General features: G+C 38.9%; 1 protein-coding gene across 7 annotated transcripts in view; it reads left to right on the top strand.

Moving 5' to 3' along the window:
* Pias2 (protein inhibitor of activated STAT 2) overlaps positions 1-17053 on the top strand; it is a 79740-nt gene that overhangs the window by 18868 nt on the left and 43819 nt on the right. For all 7 annotated transcript variants that reach the window (XM_075968228.1, XM_075968227.1, XM_075968232.1 and 4 more), the window contains one exon: positions 11981-12455. In XM_075968228.1, coding sequence (XP_075824343.1) covers positions 11981-12455 — 475 coding nt within the window. The remainder of the gene's footprint in view (positions 1-11980; positions 12456-17053) is intronic.

Here is a 17053-nt window from a genome sequence, read left to right as displayed (position 1 = left end):
ACCACTCACTGTCTTCCATACTTCTACTATGATGGCATAAAGCCTTCTACTACTTTCAATCCCAAAGTACCAAAGTCAAATTCCTTCAAACACACACATGGTCAGGCCTATCAGTGCAATACCCCGCTCCTGGTACTAATTTCTGTCTTAGGGTTTTTATTACTATGAAGAGACACTCTGACCACAGTAACTGTTCTGAGTAGCTTTTTTGTTGTTGCTAAGGAAAATACTTAATTGAGGTAGCTTACTTGCATTTTGAGAGGTTCAGTCTATTGTCTTCATAGTGGAAGCATGGCAGCTTTAGGTAGATATGGTGCTGGAGGAGTAGCTGAGAGTCCTACATCTTGTAGGCATCAGTAAGTCTACTGACTCACTGGGCAGTATCCTGAGCATAAGAACTCTCAAAGACTCCCACCCCAGTGGTTGACTTGAACCTTCTAATAGTGCCGCTACATTTTACAAAAACTTTATGAGTGTGTGTATATACTGCAGTGTTTTTGGTGTATGTACTCTGTTCTCTTCTTCCACAGGAATACAGAAATTAAAATAGGCAGTCAGTCTCTATTGCCCTACCCTCAGGGATTTTTTTTTTTTTTTGACAAGGCCACCTCTGCCTCCTGAGTGTTGGGATTAAAGTTCTTTGATACCACTGCCTAGTTTATGTATTTTCTTTGAGACAGGGTCTAATGAATCCTAGGCTGGCTTCAAACCTGCTGTGACTCTACCTACTGAGCTGTATTCCCAGCACCATGTAATCTTCATGCAATATACTCATTGGTAACAGCTTGCATTACAGTTGGCATAGGCACGACTTATAAACCAGTTGTTATTAGGGTGAGGTGTTCTTTTAGTCATTACAAAAATACCTCACAGGCTGGTGCACACCTTTAATTCCAGCACTCAGGAGGCAGAGTCAGGTGGATCTATGTGAGTTCAAGTCTAGCCTGGTCTAAAAAGTGAGTTCCAGGACAGTCATAGCTGTTGTACAGAGAAACCCTATCTTACAAAACAAAACAAAAAACCTAAAACATTAAAAAAAAATCCAAAACAGTGATGTCTTACCTAGTATGTTATAGATAGCCACACTTAGTTCTCTCCTACTCATTAACTCCTAAACCTTAATTTCAGAGACCTACCAATCAGTTCTTCATTTCTGGGTTCATTTTATTTTTAACATTACATGCAGTCTGGAGAGGTGATTAAGGGTGACTGTTGCTCTTATCAAGGACCTGGATTTTGTTACCAGTACCCATGTTGTTCTGCCTACCACCACCAGTCATAAAAAATATAAAATGTTATATAATTATGCATCATAAATTGCTTATTGGGTTCTGCCCTTCCTTTCCCCAGCTTGTTTCTTTGTGTAGATGTGTTGTGTCCATGCATTTGTATGTATATGGAAGCCCAAGACTAGTGTCAGGAATCATTCTCAATTCTTTCAATCTTATTGAGGCAGGATCTCAAATGAAACTCAAATTTTGCCAGTATGCTAGACAGCCTGCTCTGTGGAGTCTGTCTCCTCCACCTTCTGAGTCATTCATGTGTGGCAGCTTTTCCATGGAGTCATATCTCCCCAGTGTTGCTCTTTCATAATTAATTCTCTGGGTGTCATCTGGTCCATAATATACAAAAAATGATTCATTCTTTTTTATTTTTAAATAAGGAGTAGTTGTGGGTATGTATTTTTTGCAATGTTTTAGTCATTTGTTAAAGGACATCTGGGTTAATAGTTATTATGAATGAAAGTTTTATAAAGATTTAATCATAATTCATCTGTGTACTTGCATAAATTTTCACTTTTCTTCCTAAGATTATAATTGATGGGTCTATGGCTATAGTATGTGTAGGTTTTGTTTTTTTTTTAAAGAACTTGCTCAGCTGTTTTCTAGAGTTGCTGTACCATTTTATATCCCTACCAAACAATGTATGGACTGATCCAGGTTCTCTGCCTTCTTGCCAGCATTTGGTGTTAATACTTTTTCATTTTAGCCATTCTGGTAGGTATCTAAGTGATGTGCTAGTGAGGTTTTAATTTGCATTTCCCTGATGGCTAATTATGTTAACTTTTATGTGCCTTTTTGCCTATATGTTCTTATTATTGGAATATCTTTCTTTTGAAGTTTTTCTAATTGGATTGTTTCCTCCCTTTTTTTCCCTTTTGAATGATAATGGTTCTAAGTATATTCTAGATTCCAGTCCCTTATTAGATATGTAGCTTGCATATATTTTATCCATGCCCGATAACTGCCTTTTCTTTGTTATAAAGGGGCCTTTTGAGAAACATAAGTTTTAATTTTGGTGAAGTCAAGCATGTCATTTTTCTTTTTTTTATCTTGATTTTTTTTATTTTTTCTTGGAAAAAAAAATTCCGCCTCCTCCCATCCTCCCATTTCCCTCCCCTTCCTCACACTCCACTCCCCTCCCCCCACTCCTTACCCCCTCCCTCTCCAGACAGTCATAGCAGTCAGGTGGAAAGTCCAAGGTCCTCTCCCCTCCATCTAGGTCTAGGTCTAGGAAGGTGAGCATCCAGACTGGCTAGGATCCCACAAAGCCAGAACAGGAAGTAGGATCAAACCCCAGTGCCATTGTCTTTGGCTTCTCATCAGTCCTCATTGTTCAGAGAGTCCGGTTTTATCCCATACTTTTTCAGTTCCAGTCCAGCTGGCCTTGGTGAGCTCCCAATAGATCAGCCCCACTGTCTCAGTGGGTGGGTGCACCCCTCGTGGTCCTGACTTCCTTGCTCATGTTCTCCCTCCTTCTGCTCCTCATTGGGACCTTGGGAGCTTATTCCGGTGCTCCAATATGGGTCTCTGTCTCTATCTCCATCCATCGCCCGATGAAGGTTCTATGGTGATATGCAAGATATTCATCAGTGTGGTTATAGGATAGGGCCATTTCAGGTTTCTTATCCTCACTGCCCTGGGCACCTGGGAGCCCCTCTAGGTTCAGGTCTCTTGCCCACCCTAAGCTAGATCCCTTAATTAAGATATATGTCACTTTTCTTTTTATGTGTCTTGCTTTTTACTGTCATACTGACTTAGATCCTGAAGATTCCTCCCTTCCCCACCCCCCAAGGAACAAGTCATTTGGTTTTGTTCTTGCAAATAAATACAGACGTGATCTATTTGAAGCTATCTATGGGTGTCCAATTGCTTTAATGCCATTCATTAAGTTGTTTTTACACTACTGTCAAAAATAACTTAGGCTTGTTTGTGTTTCTTTCTGTTTGGGGTTTCACAACTCAATCTTGCATCTTGATTGTTGCGGGAGGTCCTTCGGCTCCTCCAGCCTATAGCCGCTGAGATACCAGCCCATTGGGGCGTGGTCTCTCTCCCTTTAAAAAAGCGGCCACTTCCCTCTCCTCGCTCTCTTCAATTCCTGCTCCGCCTGTGACTAGACTCCCTTCCTGGTTGCACAGAGGGCTGTTGTCTGGGACGGTGATCTGTAAGTTTTTTCCCCTTTAAATAAATATCACCATATTAATCATAATTCCAAACTGGTGTGGCATTGTTTGCGACTTACGCCTACACTTGATTACTGAAACTATGTTGTAAACTGGAATAGATTGATTTCTTCGCCATTTGTTTGTGGGGGACAGGACAGACCATTACACCCTCTATTTGTATAAAGTACTATTTTTCAAATGAGTACTTTCCTTCTATTCTTATTTATTATTATTATTTTTTTTTTTTTGGTTTTTTTCGAGACAGGGTTTCTCTGTGGCTTTGGAGCCTGTCCTGGAACTTGCTCTTGTAGACCAGGCTGGTCTCGAACTCACAGAGATCCGCCTGCCTCTGCCTCCTGAGTGCTGGGATTAAAGGCGTGCGCCACCATCGCCCGGCCCTTCTATTCTTATTTTTAAGACGAAGTTTTGCTGTATGTCCTTGGCTGGATACAGACTATGTATTTTAGGTTGGTTTTGAACTTGTAACAGTCTTGCTGACTCAGCTTCAGCCTCCATCACCATGATTACAGTCATGCACCACACACCCATTTGAGAACACTCCTCCTTTATAAAACCATGAATTTGTTAATAATTCTCTGTGTTGATTGTGTTCACATGACTTTTCTTTTTAGCTGTTAAAATGCAATACTATGTTAATTTCCTTATTTTTGAAAATTTATTTATTATATATGCAGTGCTCTGCCTAGGTGTATGCCTGCATGCCAGAAGAGGGCACCAGATCTCATTATAAATGGCTGTGAGCTATCAAGTGGTTGCTGGGAATTGAACTCAGGACCTCTGGAAGAGCAGCCAATGCTCTTAACCTTTGAGTCATCTTTCCAGCCCCCTATGTTAATTTCTTGAACCCCGCCTTGCCTCCCTAGCAATCCCACATGCTATGTCCATAATTTTTTGCTACATATTGCTGTATTTTAGTTACTATTATTCTCTTAAAATTTTTGATTGTATTTGTGAGGGAGTCTTACAGCCTTAAGTTTTCCAAGTGCTAAGATTACAGATGTGCTACCATGAAGTTTTCCAAATGCTAAGATTACAGATGTGCTACCATGCCTAGTTAATGCAGTGCTGGGGATGGAACCTTGGGGCATCATACATGCTAAGCAAACATTCTACTACATGAGCTACATTTCCAGCTCCTACTTTAAAGACTTTATTGCTTTGTTATGTTACCTAGAATATATGTGTTATGCCCAGTCTGTGGGGACCCCCAAAAGACCACCTGGGAGACCGACACACTGAAATGCAAAAGCAAGGTTTATAGTGTATGTTACAAGTTGGCAGGGACTTCGTCAGCACAGCAGCTAGAGGAGGTATCCTGCCCTTCTAGAGGACACTATTTAAAGGCAAAACCCAGAAAAGTTATATTAGCAGTGTGTGGGGTGACCGGTTCAATCCTGATTGACATTTGTCTTGGGGTGTCCTGGTTAAAAGCGATGGGTGTGTGCTGGCAGGTGATCCTATCTACAACATTTGGAACTTTAGGAATTTCCTTTGGATGGTCTTTTCTGGAGTGATGCCTGGGTAGGCTCAGTTTGTGGTCTTACTTGGAAGCAGGTATTGCCTTAGGATAAACTACTGAGACTCAGACCTCTATTGAGCTTGTTGTGGCTTGGTCCTACATATGGAATAATGTTTAATGACAAAATAATATTCATTTTATGGGCCTTAGATTTATGATTCATTGTTTCATCTTTAATAGGATATTTGCTATTGATTTCTCATGTCATTTATCATGTTGACAGTTGACAAGGTTTTCATTACCTAATTAAAGTTTTTTATATCATGAATAAATAAAATTTTATCAGATGCTTTTCTGTCATTTATCTAAGTCTTCTGGCTTTCGTTCTTAAAACAGTAAATTTTTTAAATGGTTTTCATAAGCATTAGAATAATTTGATTTCTCATGTCATCTAAAGGAAATCAGTGAGGTTTTAAAGCGTCATTATGAGCAAATTTTATTGTATATATAATGTTTCAACCCAGTGTAATTACTCTTTTCCAATTCTCAGATTATATCATTCTGGCTGAGACCACTCTGTGTCCTAATAATATCTCCTCAGTTTTGTATAATTTTTTGTTTTCTAGTATGATAAAATGTTGTAAAATATTGTAAATTTATTTTGTATAGTTTTAAACCAAAACCTGTAGTACCTATAATGAACCATTTTCTCCAAAGAGCCTGCATTCCTTTTATATGAATTGGTATTTGGCTTAAACTTTTTTACCCCATCTTAAAATATATAAATATTTTTATTTATTTGAATAAAAGTTTGGAAACTAATAGCATTTGTGTGTCTTGTCCCAACTTTGACATGCTTAATCAAACCAGGAAACATTCCTGCATTTTCAAAGACTGCAAAGTGTCTGTTCTTATTACTCAGTTTAAACAATTATCAACTATAATCATTTTTAATTATTTGAAAGAATGTCATTGTGTATGTCATACTCATAGTGGAGGTAATCAACCTGAGATTTATTTTAGCTCAGGGTTTTAGAGATTTCTCTCAGTGGTTCCTTGATACCTTCTTTCTGTCTTGTGAGGAAGAACATCATTTCAGGGAATGTGTGTAAGCTGAGCTGCTTACATCATGGCAGCCAGGAAAGAAAGTGGCCTCAACCCCAACCTTTCACCAACCCTCCACTTGTTAAAGGCTTAATTACCATCTTCTTGTATCATCTTGGCTAGTGAGCCCACAGACAAGGATTCCTTCCACAAGGTCAGAGAGGTCAGGCCTGTTCTGCTTCTTCAAGGTTATTGACTGGGAATTTTGACCCAGGGCGTGGCTACTAACAGGACGTTTTGATCTAGGGTGTGGTTACTTGTTGCTTTGGGTATTTGAGAAGGTGATTATTTTGTTCAGTGCTTCTTGGTAAAGAAGTCTTTTGTTTTCTCCCTCCTCTTTGGACTGGGGTATTCACTGGGTTGCCCTCCAGACTCTTACTCTGTTCTTTGTTTTTTCTTTTGTATCTTTATCATTTTTTACCTGCCATTTCTTAATCCTCCTGCTTCCCTCCAAGCTTGGACAAATAAGCTCAGCAGGACCCAGTTGATGACCAACCACAGGAAAAGGCAGAATATGTGGCTTTGGATGGCACTTAATTAAAACCATAGCAAGTAGATTGTTGTGCTTCATCTTGGGAAACGAAAAAGTTGTTTGTGAGTCTATTGTTTTGTCAGACTTTTACCTGAAAGTTTGGTTGAATGATCTACATCTCTGTTGTCTATTTTCTCCGGGATTGAAACATTCCATTCTGCATCGGAGCTCCTTAAGTAGAAAGGCATAAGACTCAAAAGAGCTTCAGGATGTTCCTGAAACTGAACAGATTCACCAAGTCTTTCCCTGACAGAGTAAACATAAAATCTGAGAGACCCTCTTAGAGGAAAGGAAACTGAGCTGCTAAGCAGACTGAGATGAGACCATCTTCCTGGAAGAGGTTTAGACGAGAAAGGACACTCTTAACCTGCTGAGCTGCCTACAGGCTGTGCAGTGTGCTCCAGGCTTCCCAGCTTTTGTGAGCTGTCATCCATGCTAGTATGGGCCTTGATGATACAGCTGTCTTAGAATCATTTCTTCTCCTCAAGCAACACCTAACCCATACTTGTGTAGGTAACCAATAAATGTTATTCTTTTTTAAAAATGCTGCAAGATCTCTGGTGGCAGTAGGCAGCAGAAATGCTGTAGGTCCCAAATGGTGGCAGTGGGCCATGTGGTGGCAGCAGGCCATGTGGCAGCAGACAGCGGGCTCTGGGAGCAGCCAGTCCCAGGCAGAAGTGGCTGCCGGTCCCACAGGCGGTGGGCTCTGTGGTGGCAGACAGTGGGCCCCAGGCAGAGACGGCTGCTGGTCCCCAAGCAATGGCTGGTTCCAGGTAGAGAGACACATGGCGGGCGGGCAGAAGACAGAAACATGGATAGACACGACATGCAGGGTGAGGTTGAATGTTTATTCAGGGGGTTATGGAGGAGGAAGGTTGAAGTGGGGGACGGAGAGAGAGGGAGAGAGAGAGAGAGAAGAGGAGAAAGAGACAGAGAAGGGGGGAAGCAGAGCAGAGAAGTGGGGAGAGAGGCAGGAGCGAAGCTGCCTCTGCCTCTCTGAGAGGAAGATGGAAAAGAGAAAGAGCTCAGGCCGGAAGCTGAAGATCAGCCTGCCTCAGCCGATGGGGAGGGGAATGGGTGTGGCTTGTCTCTTAAAGGGACCAAAACCATAACAATAAAGGTCATTGATTCACCAAATTCTACTTTGTTGGTATTTGTACATCCCTATCTGGGATGAGAGACACCTGTTTCTGTCTCTCATGAAAGACAGAAAAGGTCGTGTCACACATAACCCCCACTTGCTGAAGTTTTATCAATATTTTACATAGTTCAGCATCTTTTCCATTTCCCTCCCTCCCTTCCTTCTTCAAGACAGGGTTACTCTGTTTATCAGCTCTGGCTGTCCTGGAACTCTCTTTGTAGGCCAGGCTGACCTCAAACTCACGAAGATCCTCCTGCTTCTGCCTCCCAAGTGCTGGGATTAAAGACTTGCGCCACCAATGCCTGACCCATGTTTATTTAAAATAGTCTCTCTGCTATATATTAGTTCCCCTGTAAGAATGAGACGATTACTGTGTGTGCTAAAATGTGCTCAATATTAACTTTACAGTTTCTTGACCAGTCCAGGAAATAGGATTTATTCTTTTCCTTGGAGGTTTGGCAGGATTTACTCACTAAACTGCCTGGTCTGTGTATGTTATAGATGGAGGTGGGAGACAAAATATCACTACCTCTTAGTGAATCAGATGACATATTTTACGTTTTTCTAGTAAAGTACTTTTATCCCTTTTTCCCTCCTTCAGACAGTGTACATATAAGCAATTGTTCTATCTCCAGCTTGACTCTGTTCTGTGGTGTGTGTGTGTGTGTACATGACATACTCTGTAGCTCACCCTGTTACCTTGGATCTTGAGATTATACTCTTGCTTCAACTTTCTCAATGTTGGAGTATTAGGCATGAAACTTGAAAAGTTCTTGTTGCGTGTACTTTTTTCTTTAAGGAAGAGTAGCTTTCATAGCCCACACTGCTTTCAAAATTTGCTGTCCTCCTGCCTCAATGTCTATATTACAAGGATAGCGGGTATGTATCACCATGCTCAGTTTCTTTTACCATCATCATCATCATCATGACTATCATCACTTTGTTTTTGATATAGGGTCTCTATGTATTTCTTGCTGTGGTAGAACTAGATAAGAAGACCTTGAACTCACAGAGATCTTCCGCTTCAGCATCTGGAGTGCTGGGATTTAAAGGAATGTGTCATCATGCCTGGCCTTTTTATTATTCATAATAATATGCATTTGTTTACTTTTTTGTTCTTGGGTTTGACTTTATTTTGTCTTCTAGTTAATTGTTTTTGCTTTATCCTTCAATTCCTCTGCTTTTGGGTTGATTTTGATACCATTTGTTTCTTGAACTATTTTCTATAATTATAGATAAACATTTAGAGAGATGTCTAGAGCTGTGGGTTTTATAGATTTTGTAATCTAATATGTTGTTTTGTAAAGGTTTACTTTTACTTTATGTGTTCGTGCTTTGTATGTGTATCAATTTCTAATCAACTAGAATTTACCTAAATTTCAGACTTTTTGTTAGTTCTGTCTCATACTTAACTAACACTTGGAAAGTTTCAAGAAAACAGTGTATTGATGATTACTGATAACTAGAATATTTTCCTACTTAATGAGATATTTTTTAATGTGGTGCGTCTAACTTGTCTTCATATACACTACAGCTTTAAAATTTTCTATAGTTCGTTTTTAACTGAATGTGATTAGATTGGATTATAGGATTATATTCCTAGTTTTAACTTTGTAATTTGTTGTATTTTGTGGCTTTTGGTTTTTGAGATAGGGTCTCTATATAACCCTGGAATTCACCTTGTAGACCAGTGTGGCCTTAAATTCAGAGAGATCCACCTGCCTGCCTCCTTTTTTTTTTTTTTTTTGGTATTGCAGATTGAAACCAGGGTCTTGTGAATAGGACTTTAAAGGCCTTGCTCTTGAGTTATCCCTAGTTCTGTGCATCTTTAAAAAACAAACAAAATCAAATATTTTTCTGTAGAGAAATTACTTTTTTCAGAGTAAGTAGAAGCCAAATACATAGTGTAGAATAAGAATAAAAAGCTAACAAAAATCAGCTTAAAAGAGTATACTAAAGATACACACATCAAACATTGGTGAAGAAAAATAGCCAAAAATCCATTCGTGAGCTACTATCACAGCAGGCTAACCTTACCCCTTGAGGCCTCTGATGACTTGACTACACTCCCTTCCCAAAGTACCTGGATGAAAGTTGCTGCTAAAGCCAAGTTAAAAAAGAGAGCATCTTTTAAAAAGTCCTATTTTTAACTACACAGATATGTAAATAGCTATGTGTATATTAGTGCAGGTGTCTGCCGAGAGAGATCTCCTGTGACCTGCTTGTTGTGTGTGCTGAGAATTGAACCCTTATCCTCTGAAGAGCAGCCAGTGCTCTTAATTACCAAACCATGTCTAAGAATCCATGGTTCTGAGTCTTGGTCCCTGTCGCCTGTATGTAGACTTCGGGTTCCAGATTTTCCACTGGGTCTCCTAGACCCTTACACCATTGTCTTTGCAGAATTTTCAATGTAAATACTATCTTGTACAATTCAGAGTCCTGTGATTCCACATTCTTATTTCTAAGCTCTTAACCCTGTCGTCTTTTTAGTTGGTACTTCCTTCCCCCTGGGGTTAAGAGCTTTAGTCTTGCAAGAAAGGAATCCAGGCTGTCTCATGCCTAACTGATGAGGTAGGATAGGAAAGACCCCAAGCCACAGAGAGACGAGGGTCTCCAGAGAGTAGGTTTTGGATGGGTGGCTTCAGGTTTCTTCCTTTCTCTTGAAGATGATTCATGTGTGCCACAGGTAAATCTCACCTCTGTGCTTTACCTCTTGTTCAGATTTGACTGAGCATTACTTCATAGCTAGACCTAAAAGGTAGCAGAGCTTTAGAGTAGTTACTAGATTTAGTGACTGAATAGTTGAGATATGTAAAGCAGGAATTGCTTATTATGTTTGTTTTACACTCAAGTATGAATCAGTAAGTATATGAGATTACTCTTGATTTTTAAGAATTCTATCTACTCTGCTCCTTACTTGGTAGAGATCTTATTCTCATTTGAATACCAAGTTGGAATTTTTAATCATTTTTGAAGGATGACTGTTAAATAGGATGTATGTGATTTTTAATCTTAATGTTTTATTTTTTTGTTTATTTTTGTATTTTGAGACAGAATTTCTCTGTGTAGTCCTGACTGTCCTGGAACTAACTTTGTAGACCAGGCTGGCCTTGAACTCACAGAGATCTGCCTGCTTCTTTATTGACTGAGATTTCTGTCCTGCCTGGTCCCACAGCCGACAAGCCCCAAAGAAACTCAGAGAGGTCTACATTAATTATAAACTGGTTGACCTGTTAGATCAGGCTTCTTATAACTCGTATTAGCCTTTAATTCTTGTCTGTGTTAGCCATGTGGCTTGGTACCTTTCATCAGTGAGACATTCTCATCTTGCTTCCTCTGTGTCTGGGTGACAACTGCAGACTGAATCTTTCCTCTTCCCAGAATTATGCTGTTCTTCTTGCCCTGCCTCTACTTCTTGCCTGGCTACTGGCCAATCAGCCTTTTATTAAGCCAGTACAAGAAACAAATGTTTACAGGGTAAAACCATTGTTCCACAGCACTTCGTCCTCCCAAGTGCCAGGATTAAATGTGTGCGTCATCAGTCTGGCTTATTCTTAATATTTTAAAGTTTCTTTAAAAAATATTTTGTCAGCCGGGCAGTGGTGGCGCACACCTTTAATCCCAGCACTTGGGAGGCAGAGGCAGGCGGATCTCTGTGAGTTCGAGACCAGCCTGGTCTACAAGAGCTAGTTCCAGGACAGGTTCCAAAACCACAGAGAAACCCTATCTCGAAAAACAAAACAAAACAAAAAAACAAAAAAAAATTGTCTGTTCCTTAATATTTGAATATGGGTTAAAAGTGCATTGGCTTTGGATACCAGTTACAGCTGGATTTTGTAGATTTACTAAGCAACACTAAAAGTTTTATCTTACATAAAAATCCAGCTTGTTGTTTGTTTAATTAGTGAACAATTTTGTACAAATACTGTTTTATATTATGAGGTCTCAGTTTTGAAAAAGAACATTGTCATTGGCTAAAGAATTTATAGTGAAGAAACAAATAGGTATTTATAGTGGAGCATAGTCTGACAATAAGATGTTTATTAAAACCAAGAGTGGGTTTCCAACATAAAGAGAAAAAACAAAATCTGATTTAACATAACTCAAATGGAAGTTTCAAGAGAAGATAACTTTTTGAATCTTAGTATTCTAAGTGGTGTGGTATATGTAAGTATTGATTACTATCAGGAAAAATCTTATTTTACAGTATGATTTAATGGGTTTTTAAAATATACTTGATGATGACTTGTCTTTTTTTCTCTTTTTCTTCCCTTTTAGAATATGGTTTCTAGTTTTAGGGTTTCTGAGTTACAAGTGTTGCTAGGCTTTGCTGGACGGAATAAAAGTGGGCGCAAACATGACCTCCTGATGAGGGCGTTGCATTTGTTGAAGAGTGGCTGCAGCCCTGCGGTTCAGATTAAAATTCGAGAATTATATAGACGCCGATACCCACGGACACTTGAAGGACTTTCTGATTTATCCACAATCAAATCATCAGTTTTCAGTTTGGATGGTAGTTCATCACCAGTAGAACCTGACTTGGCTGTGGCTGGAATCCACTCGTTGCCTTCTACTTCAATTACACCTCATTCACCATCATCTCCTGTTGGTTCTGTGCTGCTTCAGGACACTAAGCCCACATTTGAGATGCAGCAGCAATCTCCTCCCATTCCTCCTGTCCATCCTGATGTGCAGTTAAAAAACCTGCCTTTTTATGATGTCCTTGATGTTCTCATCAAGCCCACAAGTTTAGGTAAGTATTAAGAAAAATTACTTTATAATTAAACAATGTTTTAAAGAAATCAGCCTCCAACTATTTATTAATGATTTTCTATTAATACCTTAAAAATAATACCGTCGGGTTGGTAAAATGGCTCATGGGGTAAAGACCTTTGCTGCCCAGTCTGAGAGTCTGAACTCAGTTACCAAGACCCGCAGGGTGAGAGGAGAGAACCTATTCCTGGAACACGTTCTCTGATCCTGCATACGCGTATCGCAGCTTGCACGCTCTCACAGATAAATAAATGCTACAAATATTAAAGAGAGCTGATAGCCACGCATGGTGGTCTTCAGTAACCCAAGAGATCTTTTGGTTTGAGGCCTGTCAGGATTACATAGTAAGTCCTTATCTCAAAAGCAAAAACAAAATCACTCCCATCCCCAAAATCAAGGGACTAGGGAGATAGATGCCCTGGTGCATAAAAGCAGTAAGCTTGAGGACCTGAGTGTGTATACCTAGAACCCATGTAGATCTAGACTTGATGACACATGCTTCTGTAATCTCTGTGTTCCTACAGGGAAATGGGAAATGGAGATGGAAAATCTTAGACATACATACACATGACTTATACCAGAGGTATTGCTCTAACTTATATGCCCTTGCCTGCATTGGCACATGTGAATGTAGATAAATGTTGAAAAAAATACAAAAAAAAAATCAGGCATGTTTCTTATGCCTGTAGTCCCAGTACTTGGGAAACTGAGACAAGAGGGTTGCTGAGAATGTGGCCAGCCTGGGATACATAGTACTGGCCCAACCAGGGTTGCGTAGTAAGATCCGTGTCAAAGGCAAAATGAGACAACTAAACTAGAACTAAATTAGAACAAACTAGAACTAAAAAATTGAGGTATTGTTGCTGAATATTTAAGTGTACAAGTAAAGAATTATTGTAGTCATGTCTGAAATTTAATGTAAAAATATTACATACATCACTTGAATGTCCTTTAGTTTTTTTCTTTCTAATTTTTAAGAGCTGTGTGTGTATGTGTGTGTGTGAGTTGAGTAGGGAGGGATGTTAAAAGCCAATATAGAGCTTATCCTCAACTGTTTTGTTTGTTTGCCTTTTGGAGTCTTAGTGTGTAGCCCAGGCTAGACTGGAATGCTGTTTTACTGCCTCAGCCTCTCAAGAACTTAGATTACAGATCTATCCCTGCACCTGGCTAACTTTTTTCTTTCAAATTTGTGTGTCTTTTGTTTAATTCTTCTGCCCTCTTAATTCCTGTGGCTAGAACTACCTCCTATATTCTTTTTATGTCTTAATTTTGTGTGAATTGGGAATAGACTTAAGGCCATAATGTCTCTATCATATTTTTGATGGTGTTCCAGAGCTCTAACTTTTGTTTAATGTAGTTCTCAGCTGCTTTCCTAACACATATTTATCTGTTAGAGGCTGAAGAGATGACATAGTGGGTAATAGTAAGTACTGCTCTTGCAGAAGACGCAGTTTAGTTTCCAGATCAGGGTGGCTCACAGCAGTTGCACTACATACAGCTCCAGGTGACCTGCACACCTTTATACCCACACACAAGCACGTACACATAATTAAAAGAATTGATCTAAAAAAAAAAAGCCTTTTATACATATTTTTCTAAAGTGGGAAAGGGTATTTATTTGTTATTTTGTATGTATGTAGGTGGTACAATATATCTTGGTGACTCAGGATGAAGTCTTCAGACAGGACTGGTAATGAGGTTAGGATGGTCTGATTGTTGACAGACCAAGATGGCTACTTGGTATCTTACTTTGTTTCATTTATTTATTTTTAACAGTTTAAATTGTGTAAACTCATTGGCCTTTTTGCCATTATTAATGCTATTAAAAACAGATCTTTGACAACAGTGAGATGGCTCAGAGAGTAAAAGGTGTTTGCTGTGGAACCTCATAACCTGAACCGAGATGCCTAGAACCCACATAGTAGATGTCTGACTAGCGCAAGTTGTTTCTGATTGTGTGTATGGGTGTGAACACATACAGATGTATGTAATGCCCAACACCACAAAAAATACATATCCTTGAAATTTTTATATGAAAACTTGCTTCTTTAAACTTTTTATTTTGAAAATTATTGTTAGAGGGAAAGCAATATGCCTCAGTGGATCAAAGACACTTATTGCCAAACCTTAAGACACAAGTTTGATATCTATAATCCACACGATGGAGAGAATTGGTCCTTTCAAGTTACCATCTGACCTCTACAAGTGTTCTGTTGTGTGCATATACAATAGAAACAAACAAAACACTGTAACAGAAAGCTGAATACAGTGAGTGGCACATGCCTGTAACACTAGTTCTAATTGGTCTTAATAAAAAACCTGGAGTCAATTAAGGTAAATACTGAAAGGTCAGAGAAGTAAAGGAACCATTCATTAGAGAGACTTTTTACCTCTACTGAATTCTCAAACTGAAGGGAGGCAAAATTCTGTCTCCATGAATCCTCAGACTGAATGCCGTGAGCTCCTGTCTCCTGTTTTATATTCCTCTCGCCTCCCAACCATATTCCTTCTTGTCTCCACCTTCCTAGTGCCTTTAGGTGTGTGACTCCCAAGTATTGGGGTTAATGGTGTGAGCCACCACCACCTGGCTTTTTCTCTCTGGATCACCTAGTGTAGCCCAGGGTAGCCTTGAACTCAGAGTGCTGGGATTAAAGGTTTATGCCACCACCATCTGTCCAGGAAAGTGGTTTTATTTTTCTATTTAATAAACTTAATAAAATAAACTTATATTGGGCATTCCAAGTTTTGTTTTTTTGAAACAGGGTCTCTCAAAGTAGCGTTGGCTGTTCTAGAATTCAAGGCCATAGAATTTCACCTACTGCTGCCTCTGTGCTGGCGTTAAAGGGGTGTGCCACTATGCTCAGCTGGAGATACTTTATTTTGGAAAGTAGTTAAGAAAGCCTGTATCTTGCTCATAAACAGATTATAATGCTAGAAATGTGTATAATCTGTTTATCGTTATCCTCAAGCTAAAATAATCTGTTCATATGTTTCTCTGTATTCATGTTTGTTACTGTTTCCATAAACAAATACTTACTTTCCTTTTCTTCCATTCTTCTCAGATGATAAACATCAGAAACACAGGAAGGGAAGGTCTCCTAGGATCTCATTTCTGGTTCAGGCAGAGACATCTCAAAATTGGCCATGTCTAAATGTATTGTTTATTTTTTTTCCTATTCTCTATTTGAAAAGACTTGCAGTTGTAGGGCCATTGCGTTGTCTTCCTGTTGAGGAGGGTTATTATTCTTTTTTAGATAGCTGTGACTCCTGCCCTATAGAGATTCTCACCAGGACAGTCTCTTAGTGCTTTTGGAAGTGTATATTCTGTCTTTAAATTATAGTTGGTCTGTTACCTTGGTGCTATCAGAAGTCTGGTGTACATTTACAGTTTTTGCTCACTTAGAATATTTTAGTATATGAAATGTCAGGCACTATTCCTACAGTTCTATATACATATCATCTTTGAGCATTTTACTTATATTTCTGAGTATATATATTTATGAAAGATTTAAAAATGCCTAGATGAAAAGTTGAGCCCAAGAGCATGAATATTTAAATTTTTGATGTTCAGTGAAATTTAGTAACAGCTTCAAAGGCTTTGTGCTAATTTATTTTTTCTAACAGCATGTGTTTGTATTGTTTTTCTTGGTTCCTCACATTGTATTACTGTTTTTTAAATCCTTGCTAATCTCAAAGATTGTCATTTTAGTAGGTTAGCTTCTTTTCATATCTTTTAAGTCTTTCATATTAGGATATGCTCAGTAAGCTCCTGAGTATGATCAAACGAATATAAAGTGTTATGCTCATTAATGTTAAATCCATTAAAATGAATGGCTTAAATTATTTGAATAAATAAAAACACAAACATCTTAATAACTCAGATAATTAATATTAATTTGGAGGTGGCCATGTAGTCTAATCGTAGGAAAGGTAGAAGAAATACGAGATGACTTTATGGAGAATGTTATGTAGTTTAGGAGTTATTAATAGGGAAAAAGGAAAAACAAAGCCGGGCAAGGTATACATTCCTATAATTTGAGAGGCTGAGGCAAAAGGACTACACAGCAAGACATGTCAGAGAGGGTGTGTAAAACTGTAGCAGGGTCCTGGACTGGAACTTAGGGTTCAAGGACTAGCATATGTGAGGCCCTAAATTTGATCCCCAGAACTGAAAAGTGAGCAGATCAGAGTAATAACTGAGTATGTAGTTATGATTAAGTACTATAAATTATGCTCAGATTTTGTATTGCCCTAGCTAATGGGGAATTCAACTAAGCTTTCTTATAGAGACTTGAGGAAACTTGTAATGACACACACACACACAATTGGAATTTATGTCAAGAAAGGAGAGAGCTTTTACTAATCAAAGAAGTTGAAATTGTAGTGGATAATTGTAAAAACAAATAGTGAAGAAAGTAAATAGGCTTTAGGAGGCTTGTGAAGTACAGGTTTGCTAGGAAAAGAGCCAAGATTGTTGTTGATGGAGGGCTGTATCGAATGGAATTTAGACATGGCTTATTCAGACTTGGGAGCCTATAGCAGAGGAATGGTGATGGAGCTCATGCTGAAGAGGACTAA

This window comes from Microtus pennsylvanicus, chromosome 4 (genome assembly GCF_037038515.1).
Source record: "Microtus pennsylvanicus isolate mMicPen1 chromosome 4, mMicPen1.hap1, whole genome shotgun sequence".
In the NCBI taxonomy this organism is placed as follows: domain Eukaryota; kingdom Metazoa; phylum Chordata; class Mammalia; order Rodentia; family Cricetidae; genus Microtus; species Microtus pennsylvanicus.
Note: the sequence above shows the minus strand (reverse complement) of the source record. Positions and strands in the feature narration are given on the sequence as shown.